Source organism: Pelodiscus sinensis, chromosome 8, assembly GCF_052426305.1.
Source record: "Pelodiscus sinensis isolate ZL-2025 chromosome 8, ASM5242630v1, whole genome shotgun sequence".
NCBI classification, from domain to species: domain Eukaryota; kingdom Metazoa; phylum Chordata; order Testudines; family Trionychidae; genus Pelodiscus; species Pelodiscus sinensis.
Genome location: NC_143059.1, coordinates 12,969,547 through 12,981,552, shown reverse-complemented (window position 1 = coordinate 12,981,552; position 12,006 = coordinate 12,969,547). Strand labels below are relative to the sequence as shown.

Below are 12,006 nucleotides of genomic sequence, written 5' to 3'. Positions count from 1 at the left end.
TACCAGTTGTGGTACCACCCAGAAAAGTGTTATTTATCTACTAAGAAATGCACTGAAACAAGCAGGTCATTTCACCTAGACCACAGGACATTAGCGGGTAACATTTTTGAGATACCACCAATCTGGATCAGATTAAAAACAGGTGGTCTGGGGGTAAAAGGCTCTAGAGGAAATCACCAATTTAAAAGCACTCTGTTTCAAATTGTAACTGATCTTTATTTGATTTTGAACAACACCACTAGTTCCATCTCAGTGTTTTTGTAATTACCAATGAATTAAGAAGCAACAAATAGTCTTGCAGTGCCTTAAAGACTAACAAAACATGTAGATGGTGTAAATTGAGGATCTTCAGATTTTTCATGCTTGACAAATCTTTTTGTTCAAGTTCCAAAGCTACACATTTTGACTTGTACATCCATTTTTTTAACCACAATCAGATCAACTGGTGAGCCATAAATAAATATCTCTATACCTGGTGTGAGAGGGTCATGGCGGAGGGCTAGATTAGAGAGTAAAGCAGCTGTAAATGGCAGCAATGGCACTGGCTAATTAAGAGAAGATTACTTCAGGGTAACCAGGAGCAGCGGAGACAGGGCTGCTATAAATCAGATAGGGCCTGTTGATGTCACTAGAGGCTGCTACAGGGCCTTTTACAAAAGCCTTCCCTGCTGGGAGAAAGGGGAGAGAGGGAGAAGAAGTTGGAATGAAATGAGACCAGAACAGACAAGGAAAACATCAGAAAAACTGAGAAAAGGAATGACAGCATTGACAGAGACAGCTGGGGGGGGAGGGTGGGGAAGGGAAGGAGCCCCAAGGAGGGGACTTCTTTGGCCTCCCTTCCCCCGGTAGCCTGAGAGTCCAGCTGATAGCTGGAGTGGACTGATTACCCAGTAGGGTTGCCAGGTGTCTGGTTTTGAACTGGACAATCCAGTATTTGAGCTTTCTGTTCGGGAAACAAATTGAGAAAATAGAAATGAGAAAATAGAAATGTCCGGTATTTTCTCAATAAGATGTAATGTCGATTGTGATGTCATGTCAAGTGTGTCCAGTATTTTTGTTGAAATCATCTGGCAACTCCACCCAGTCTTGGCTGACCAGAGGGCGCCTGTCTAGCTGAGGGACAGAAGCCCAAGCCCCAGCAAACAGCCTGTGGGAACCATGCTGCAGTACCTAGACTGCAAGATTGTGGGCTGAACAAGGGTCTGACCCAGGAATGGGACTGACCTAGCAACTCTGGATCTACTGGTACCACCTTAGTGCCTTCCACTCCAACACTTTCTTGTAACCCATTCGGAGGAGGTTCATCCTGTTCCAATTTTTGCACAGCCTGATCAGGATTTGAATTAGAAGTTGTCACTAGAGGTAACACCAACACAAAGGTGTTGACTATTCGGAGCAGCAGCATAGTCCAGTTCCTAGGCTGTGTAAAATTATTAAAAGAATTACCATAATAGCATTCTGAATGCAGGTAAGATCTTTATGATGCAGTACTACGCATTGGCTATATAAAGGAATGCTTAAATGTCTTAATTTGTAAAATATTTGTAGTGGTTTATAGTGGCTTCAGTGCTCATAAATACACTTCTTAATTATTCTTTACTCACGTCTAAATCAAGTTAATTTCTGGAATTTCTCCTGCTCTCCACCCCCCTCAACATGGCACCCAAAAAAAGCAGCACATTTCAGGCAAAGCTCATCAGGTTGCATGCAAACATAATCCTTAAAGTTTTCTAGATACTTGCTTCTAAGAAAGTGAATTTTTTTCACCCCCACATATCAGCTGAGAAGAGAATGTAAATAACGAATGTGGCAATAAACAGAATTCTAATTTTTAATACCTATAAATAAAATATTTCTATTACATTTCTATCATAAGCTTTTTACAAGTGATGCACAATTTTATAATTAAAGAACAAAATTAAAAGAGAGAGCAAATATAACAGCCAATCACTTACTGTGCAGTTCCTGATTTTCTAGAAAAAGCATTCACAGGAATAATGTACTATGAGTTTGAGGGTCTATTTATACAGTACAAGTTAAGCAACATGAACTTTGGTTTTTCAGCTATTCTCATTTAAAGTAAATAGGAGCTCTTAGAAGAAAAAAATCACTTTAGAGTAAATGGCTTCATAGGTCTTTAATCCACAATAAAAAGATAAAGTGCAAAGAATTAAATTTTTCTCTCGGCAAAAGACAGAGGAGGAACTGAACCAAGTGCAGCTTTGATGTCTGAAGAACCTCTGTTAAAACAATGAACATATGATATGCAGCTGATGATTTAACCATCTATAAATTGCACATTGACATCCAATAACCTGGGATTTCACTGACACTGTCAATAAATCAACGTAAAAATTCACTTAGAATAGAGATAATACTGAAGAATTTCTTTCACAGACTAGCTCAAAAAGATTTGTGTGTTTTACGTAAATAAGAGTTCTGTGTACATTGAAAGCTCATCTCTTTTATCAACAGAAGTTAGTGCAATCAAACCTGTTACTCGTGTTGTTTTTTCTGATATAATGGGACCAAAACTGCTACAATATTGCTAGCAATTTTTACTACTTGTTATTTATATTAGACATTTTCTTGCCATCTCTTTATGTGTCAAATGCACATGAACCTGGCAAAGAATTTCCCACTCTGTTTTTACCACTCCTTATTCCTATAGAAGTGAAAAGACTAAAAAAAGTTCATCATCAGAAAGCCTCTCTAACAGTACGGACAGCACAGGCAGGAGTTCCCTTCTGGAGACCTAGTGGTTTATGTTGCTTGGATAAACATTTTAACTTCTTCATGCCTTTTCAAAGCAAACTTAGACATGACCCCTTACGTCATGAGGTTATGTAATGCTGAGAGAGCCCGGTCATCTGTGGTTAAAATAGAGTCTGGGACCTGTGGAGCTTGGTGCATGAACCTCTACTGCATGACCTAAAAGTCAGCTGGCTATTAGCTAAGGCTCTATGTGGAAAGAACTCATCACTCTCTTTGTAAGACGTGGTGTTAGTGCAACTAGATGGCACAGCATACCACACTGGGAAGGTGTGTGGATTACATCCACAGAAGTTAAAAAGGGCCCTTAACATTTCTTAACGAACAAGTTCAATCCTAATGAAGATTAAGCAATTACAGCAATAATACATTAACAGGTTGAAATGAAGCCAGGATGCCCCCATAGTACTTACCTGGACCAACTAAAACAAGTTAGCTACCTTCTTTATAGTAGGATGTGAACTTGTTAAATTATACTATTTTTTTTTCCTGGTGAAGACAAGTCCAGGTTTAACCAGGTTATCTAATACCTTATGGATAGGTAGAAACACAGAGGATAAAAAAGAATAATGCAAACAACATCACTGGTTTTTTCAATGAGTCCTTGTTCTACTGCTTTAAGTATGATAAGCGGAAGTTTTGACTGTTTAGGTCAGTGGTTCCCAAACTTTTCGGCATCACGCCCCCTTTTTGATTTTTGAGAAACCCTCATGCTCCTCCCCCCCCCCCATAGCAACAAAACTTGTTGAGCAAAAAAAAAAAAAAAAAAGAACTGACCGGGGCCAAAAAGCAAAAATAGCAGCACAACTGGGGTGGGGTGGGGTAATTGATGGGAGGACTGGGTTGCTTCGTGCCCCCCCCGGAATTTCTTCACACACCCCCAGCGGAGCACATCCCCCAGTTTGGGAACCCATGGTTTAGGTGGAGATCTTGAACAAATGGACTCAAACACACATTTCTAAAAATATATCAAAAGATTTTTTTTATGAATTGTTCATATTTTTTGTAATAACAAAACTCTTGCTTTCTTTCTGCTGGATTTGAAACTTTTAAAGACAGTTAAGCTGTCAAGTAAGTGGTCTTCTAGCAAACTCAGCCAATTTAAAGGAAGTACTTATCTGAAGTACAGTTTAGGAAAACCAATAAGCACAATCAAGGCCATCTATGAATGCAAAAAGCAAAGCAATTCCCTCTTCTCAAACACCACATCAGGTACCGTAAATTAGAGAATATAGCCTGTGGGTTGTCCAAGTTTTTCCCTACCACACCCTCCCCTCATCCACAGGGTATATGTGTCCACTTGTTATGCTATTTGATTTTTACTCATTTACTAGTATCATGTTGTAGTAATATTTTTAAAGACTTGTTTCCTCACGTTGGCTATCTCTCTGTGCAAGAACCCACTTTGCCAGGTTTTCTTCTAGATTTGGCCAATTGGCTTTTAAAACTTATATACCAGTAATAGGGTAGTGCTTATTGCTTTTTATAGCTCAGCAGCCTCAGCTTTGGTTCATTACCAGTATACCAAGACCCAATATTATCGGGCTGCATGATGTCGTAATCTTCAATGTTTATAGCTGGCAAGTGGTAACCACATCAAAGACCACCAGATTCTTTTATGAAGGCGGCAGAAGTCTCTTCGATATGATAGTTGATGACTTTGTTCTATGATAATATGTTAATTGACTGGCAAAATTATACTGGTTTTGCCTTTTATGCAAGCAATAGCTGTACTGGTGAATGCCGACAACTTCAAAGTTGGGACGATTACAGTACTGTAGACAGTTTACGGTTTCAGTGGTACCATAAACAGAAAGGATGATTCACCATACCCTATTATTCTATGCTATGTTTATACCTAATGAAAAGCCAACACAGATTTTGGTCGTTTGTTGTTCTTTACGAAAACCTGAGGGTTATATACGTCCGCTGGTATTCTAATATATTTTTTACATACAATAGAAAAACTTCCAGTAATACATGAGTGTGTGTTATACTTGGATGCATGCTATCTTCACTAATTTACGGTAATTGATATCAGTGGAAACTTTATACAGAGTGATTTAAAAATATCCTTAATGACTTTCAGACATTAGATACATGGGTCCATATATCAAGCCCTCAGATCTCAGAAGAGATGTATGCACTTGTCCAGCTATTTTGTTTCTAAATTTGATGAAATTGGCCTACCTCACAGTGTTTTATGACAAAGACAGACGATAAAATAGTTGGAGACATTAAAATAACCATTTCCAGACATCCTCTTACTTCCATAATAGGCCATTGGAAAACTGTCATTATTTTATCAGGAATCTAACAGTAGGGCATAAAATAGTTAATGTGGTTGTTTCATCTCCTTTTCCCCGTCAACAGAGGCAGTAACAAGAACATCACAGGCATTGACTATCCCTTATCATACCTCTCCAGTTAGTACTGGAATTTACATTCTTGGGTTTGCAAGTCATCATGGAATGCCTTACTTTCCTCTCCATTGCATATTGGTGCCATATTTCGTAATACTTGTGTCATTGTTAATGTTAAAAGCTGAATGTTACAAAAACTATATAGGCCTAAATGGAATGAACACATTAAACAAAAAGCAACAATCAGCCAAAGATGTGTTAACACACCGTGTGGTGTTTTATCTTTATTTAGTAGCCTCCCCCCTCATTTTCTTTAACTCTTCCTTCAGTTTTGTCTTGTCATGTCTTGTCTCTGTTGCAATTATAAAATCTTTGGGGCAGGGAATTTGTCTGTCCAAAGTGTCATGAAAGTGTGAATACTGAATAATGGGACATAATACACAATTTGCCCAAACTCCGTTACGCTGTCAAGAGAGATATGACCCAAAAGCTTCTAGAATCCCCACTTTCAATAACTTCACAACATGACTAAACGAGCAGACTATACACCCATTAACGAGTCTAAACAAAGATCAATGGAAATCCTGCATATCTGTTCTTACACTTCACTTTAAGAGAAGTATCTACTATATATGTGAGAGAGTTTGTCTGTGAATGAGTCTGTCCATCCATATGTTTGTTCAAGAACTCCTCCTAAACAGTGAAAGATAGAACCACCCAATTTTATATGCAGCTTCCTCTTTAACTTAAAGCAAGGTCAGGATTTGGTTGTGCCAGGACAATGGGATGGCACAGTAAGGAAAGGAGCTGTCAGTAGGGAAAATTATACTGTGTAATGACCACCCACAGGTATCCACCTCCTGGTCAGTATGGCCTCCACTGCAGCCTGCCCCAGGGAGCTGTTATCCTGACAACACAGACCCTGCCAGCTCTTGCATTCTCCCCGATCCCTATTTCCCTGCACTAAGCCCCTCCTCACTGCCCAAGCCTGACACCAGCATCTCCCCATGCTCTCTGATCCATGCCCTGAGCCCCTACACACCTCCTGCACCCCTCCACACACCCAATAGCCCCATTCCCATAGCTCCTCAAATCCTTACTCCTGCACTCCCATATCCCTAATCTTCTGCCCTGAGGCTTTAATATCCCTGAGATCCTGCCCTGACTCCTGCTCCCCTTATATCCTTACCCTTTGCTTTTAAGGACCTGAGTAACACCAGGGAAATCCTGTACTATATGCATAAAGCTAATATATCCATTCTAGTGCTTTCTGCTGGAACTATGTGGAACAAAATGGTGATCATTTGGCCCTTTACATAAGACACATCCCTGGTCCATATTCTCTGTTAGTTTCAGACTTAAATAATTCGCCATCATAGCTGATTTTATTTATGTGAGAAATGGATACTTACATAGTGTTCTGCAGTTTTAACCAGGTCAGTACACAAATCAAAGAGCTTTGATTGCTTTATTGCAACAAAATGGTATTGGCCACCATAGAAATAGCAGCAAGATTCAGCATATCTATACCTTCGTATTGCTGATGCAGCTCAGTATTCAATATGCAACACTACAGTAAATCAACAGGCTTATAGAATTATTTAAGTAGCAACATCATTTGCACCAATGGATTTTAATGAAAACCACAAGGACAGGGGGATTAAAACTCACAGATTATTAACCGTTTTTCATTGCAGGTTCTGTCATTCCATCTGCCATCAGGATGCAGTTCCACGCAGTGTTCAGTTCCACCAGCATTATTTGGTTCATTTTGAGCCCAATTTGAGTATCCGATGGCTTCACCACTTATGTACATAAATGTGCCTTCTGTTTCTCTATCGGTTATTCCAATAAATGCTCCTTTGTTATGACGAACGACTATTTGTTGGATGGCACTGTTCTCTGCAGAATTCCTTGGAGAAGCAAGTAGGCCACCAGCTTGAGAACATGTGGCATTTGAGGTCTCAAAGTTATCTGCAGAGCCACGGGTTATGAACATTTTTTCACCAGCACTAACACCATTTCCAAAAGAAAGAGCTAGAAATGCACAAAAGTACGATACATATAAGTTACGTATTTTCACATAATTCTTTACAGTAGAGTAAGAGGTGCTAGTTCCATGGACCACGATAAAGTTATTTTTGTTGATGGATTTTGCTGGCTATCATGATCTCAGGTTTAGGTTCACACTGTATTATTAATATTTCGGATAGCAATCATGGCATACATTCCAGAGGGGATCAATTTGTACCTGATCTAGCATGTTTTTTTTGTCCTAGAGAGCATAATGTGTATTCCACACAGTGCCCAAATATGAATACAATTAACCAGTGTTGGCTAAAATACTGCAATATTATCAGGTATAGTGTGTGGGACATCATTGCAGTACTATGTATGAGGCCAGGCCCCTAGTGCTTGATTCAGCATTTGGCATACTCCTGTCATGATATATTATCTCATTTGGAATTTATGCCTCTCCTTATAGGTGAGAATCAAGGGCCTGTTCCTGCTCCAGATGAAGTAAATGGGAATTGAGGAGCAGAACGAGACCACAGCTGCTGTTGATTTCAGAGAGTGGTTGTCTCCTGCTGTTCTTTTTAGTCACAGAACCAATCAAAGAACTTTTCAGACACAAAGTAGATCCTACCGAAGCTGCTCCATCTCCACTCCAGGGTACTCTGGAGGGATTATTTTAGGACAGGATCCCAGGGCCATTTCCACATGATGGACTCATGTAATCACCCCAAAGTGGAGACCTGCCTAGGCTGCCTATACACGTGAGCGTGTTGGAGTTGTATTTCCCAGACAGTAGAACTGAACTACTTTACTAAAATATCCAGCAAGTACATAGAAGTTTGGAATATGAACAAATAGCAGGAAGCCAAGATAAGACACCAGATAAGAACCCTTTTTATCTCTGAGGAAGTAAGGATCTAGATCTTTATTTCTTTAGTTACAATTGGCCCAATTATTCCCTTTGGGCCAATCTCTTAGGGTACGTCTAGACTACAGGCTTTTGTCGACAGAGGCTTTGTCGACAGATACTGTCGACAAAGCACGTCTAGACTGCATCCAGTTCTGTCGACAAAGCAAGCTGCTTTGTCGACATGAGAGTGTAGACGCAAAGGACAGTGTAGATGCAATAACACCTTCTGTTGACAGAATTATGTCGACAAAAGGCGTTATTCCTTGTAGAATGAGGTTTACCACCGTCGACAAAACTGCCGAGTTCTGTCGATGTTATGATGACAGAACTCGGTGGTAGTCTAGATGCAGGTATAGTTTTGTCAACAAAAGTCCACTTTTGTTGACAAAACCCTGTAGTCTAGACACACCCCAAGTGACAGGAATGAACAGCACTTTTTCTTACCTTTTTGGATTTTGCTGACAGTAGCTTTCAGGCTGTTCACGTTTTCTTGCAAATTGCTTATTTTAGTTTTAAAAAGCTCAAGTTCTGAAGGGAAAAACAATGGCATTGTTCTTATTGTGTCATAGTAAAATATGGAAAGTTTTCTAAAAGCTTTAATATAGCTGGAGAAGTCCTCTCCAGGACTAGTAATGATCACAGGTGTAACATGAGCGAGACTGGTTTGGATTTCTTGGTTCCTTAGGAAGAGAAGATACAAATTTAAAATGGAGGTGTTGAGGCCATACACCCATAGAAGGAAAAGGGAAACTACCTGCTCTTGAGAAGTACACTTAGCACCTGCAGCAATGCTGGCTTTTCAGATCAATTCAAAACTTAGGAGCACATTCTTAATCCCACACAACTAGGGATCATGCACCCATTGCTGTGATGTTTTCTCTGATAGGATGCTTCTTTTTAAGACTAACTTGTACTGACCCAGCAGGCTCACTCTTTTCCCTCGCCTGTAAACCAGACGGTCTGACTTCCCCAATGTCCATCTGTGAATATTGCTCTCTGTCAGACAGAAGTAGTGAAGCCCAGCTGGAACATTTATGCAATGAAAACGGTTCAAACAGACATACAACTTCTCTGTCTGCCCTGTTCGTTTTTTTTCTTTACCCTCCCTCAAAGGAAGTGCTCTGCTGACCTCTGCCTCCACAGAGTCCCTTTGGTCCTTCTTTACCTCTGTTTCCTTTGGGTTCAGGGGATCTATCCATTCCTGGAAGCTCTGGAAAACATCTAAATGCTTGCAATCCACTGTCTTTATCCGGGGAAATGGAAGAGAGAAAAATAAAGCAAGTAAGCAATTGAGTGGGTAGGCATTGTCAGAATTTGCGATTTCTGTCATCATTAGAGCTTCACAAAGTTTAAGTGACCAAAAAGAAGATCATAAATTTTGGGAAAAGTTCACATCCTGATGCAGAGCCAAGCTTTATAGCTCTGCTTATCATTGAAATATCTGAAACATCCTCTGAAGTTTGGTTTGGGTTCACTTCTTTATCCAAATATTAGAGTGCAAAAGGAATTCTGACAAGGTTTCTCAGCACGTACAGATGAAGCCTTAATTTAAAAAAAATTTTTGGAACCAGATTTGTAAGTGCCCAGCATCCAGAATTGGGTCAAAATTTTCAGGAAATTAAGCACAATCATTGTGACATGTGCAATTGAATTTTCTCCAAAAATTAGCACACAGTGCACGGTTTTGAAAATATGGAACTTAAGGGGGAGTTTGCTTTTTTGTAAATCTAATTGTTCTAGTCCTTAATTCTTTATGCTTCCATTGCCGATTTCTAAAAGGAAATACTCCTCCTGTCTTTCTTTCTCTTTCATCAACTGAGTACTGACCTCCCCAGGTCTGGCAAGTTCCCTGGTCTGGGGCAACTCAGGTTCTGATGGTGCTGGTCTAGGGAGGTCCAATCTGTTCCAGTTTTGGCCACCCAGAAATGTATTATTTATCTACTAAGAAATGCACTGGAAACAAGAAAGTTGTTTCACATAGACCAGAGGACTTTAGCACGTAACACTTTTTAGACACCACTGGTCTGGATCAGATTAAGAACTGGTGGCTTGGCGGTAAAAGGTTCTAAAGGAAATTACCAATTTAAAAGCACCCAGATTCAAATTGTAACTGATCCTTGATTTGAAATAAAACTAGTGGTGTTGTTCAAAATCAATGTTTTCATAATTACCATAAATTAAGGATCTTCAGATTTTCATGCTTGACAAATCTTTTTGTTCAAGTTGCAAAGTTATATGATTTGACTTGTACATCCACTTTATCTATATTTTAAACTACAATCAGATCAACCGGTGAACTGTAAATAAATATTTCTATACCTGGATGTGCTGGTAGCCCTATAGGGCCTTTTTCTCCAACAATTTCATGTAACCCACGCGGAGCACGTTGATAGTGTTCCAATTTTTGGACAACCTGAGCAGATTTTGAGTTGGATATTGTCACCAGAGTTAACACCAACACGAAAGTGTTGAATAATGGAAGCAGCAGCATTGTAGGATTCTAGGCTGTGTAAAATCATTAAAAGAATGACCGTACTGGCATTTTGAATGCAAGTAAGCTCTTTATGTTGGAGTACTACACATTGGCTATATAAAGGAATGCTAAAATGTCTTCCTTTGTAGAATATTTGTTATAGATTGCTATATTTTAATGAGCACTTCAGAGCTCATAAATGAATTTTTTAACTCTTCTTTACTCACATCTTAATCAAGTTCTGGAATTTGTCCTGCTCTCAGCACCCCACAACATGACACAAAAACCCCAGCACATTTCATTTAAGTCCAATCAGGTTGCTTGTAAACATAATCCTTTAAGTTGCCTAGAAACTTGCTTATAAGAAAGTTATATTTATTCAGCCCTACACAAGTGAATTGGGGTACATAGAATGTAAATGAATAATGTGGCAATAAACAGAATTCTAACTTTTAATATACATAAATAAAATATTTCAATTACATTTCCATTATAAGCTTTTTAAAAAATGATGCACAACTTTATAATTAAAGAACAAAATTAAAAAAGAGAGCAAATATAACATCCAATCACTTACTGTGCAGTTCCTGGATTTTTAAAAGAAAACAGGCACAGGAATAATGTAGTATAATAAGTTTGAAGCTCTATTTATACAGTACAAGTTAAGCAACATGAACTTTGGTTTCTCAGCTATCCTCATTTAAAGTAAATAGGAGCTCTTATTTATTCAAGAAAAATTTCACATTATAGTAAATGGGTTCATAGGTTTCTAATCCACAATAAAGTGCAAAGAATTACATTTTTCTCATTGCAAAAGACAGAGGAGGAACTGAACCCACCGCAGCTTTGATGTATGAAGAACCTCTGTTAAAACAATGAACATATGAAATGCAGCTGACAATTTAACCATTTATAAATTGCACATTGGCAGTCGATATCCTGGGATTTCGCTGATAATGTCAATAAGTCAATGTAAATATTCTCCTGGAATAGAGATCGTTCTGAAGAATTTCTTTAAGAACTTTAGAACGGCCATACTGGGTCAGACCAAAGGTCCATCTAGCCCAGCATCTTATCTGCTGACAGCTAAATGTCAGCTGACTATTAGCTAAGTCTGTATGTGGAGCAAACTTATTACTCTGTCTGGGTATGTCTACACTACAAAGTTAGTTCGAACTAACGGACGTTAGTTCGAACTAACTTTCATAGGCGCTACACTAGTGTTCCGTTAGTTCGAACTTAATTCGAACTAACGGAGCGCTTAGTTCGAACTAGGTAAACCCCATTTTACGAGGACTAAGCCTAGTTCGAACTAGCTAGTTCGAATTAAGGGCTGTGTAGACCCTTAATTCGAACTAGTGGGAGGCTAGCCCTTCCCAGCTTGCCCTGGTGGCCACTCTGGCCAACACCAGGCAAACTTGTCTGCCCCCCTCCCGGCCCCGGAGCCCTTAAAGGGCCACGGGCTGGCTACA

General features: G+C 39.3%; 1 protein-coding gene across 2 annotated transcripts; it reads right to left on the bottom strand.

Moving 5' to 3' along the window:
* Nucleotides 1-1,285: 1,285 nt before the first annotated feature.
* LOC149523974 (pulmonary surfactant-associated protein D-like) lies at nt 1,286-11,191 on the bottom strand. Of its 2 annotated transcripts, XM_089780055.1 has the most exons (6): nt 11,112-11,191; nt 10,381-10,566; nt 9,227-9,304; nt 8,506-8,589; nt 6,807-7,172; nt 1,286-1,420 (listed from the first exon to the last, which is right to left on the bottom strand). In XM_089780055.1, exons 2-6 carry the CDS (start codon nt 10,550-10,552, stop codon nt 1,416-1,418), a joined length of 705 nt encoding a protein of 234 aa, XP_089636181.1. In that variant the 5' UTR covers nt 10,553-10,566; nt 11,112-11,191; the 3' UTR covers nt 1,286-1,415. The 2 variants fall into 2 exon arrangements, with proteins under 2 accessions (XP_089636181.1, XP_089636180.1); XM_089780054.1 differs by lacking the exon at nt 1,286-1,420 and having other exon boundaries at nt 6,590-7,172.
* Nucleotides 11,192-12,006: the final 815 nt, after the last annotated feature.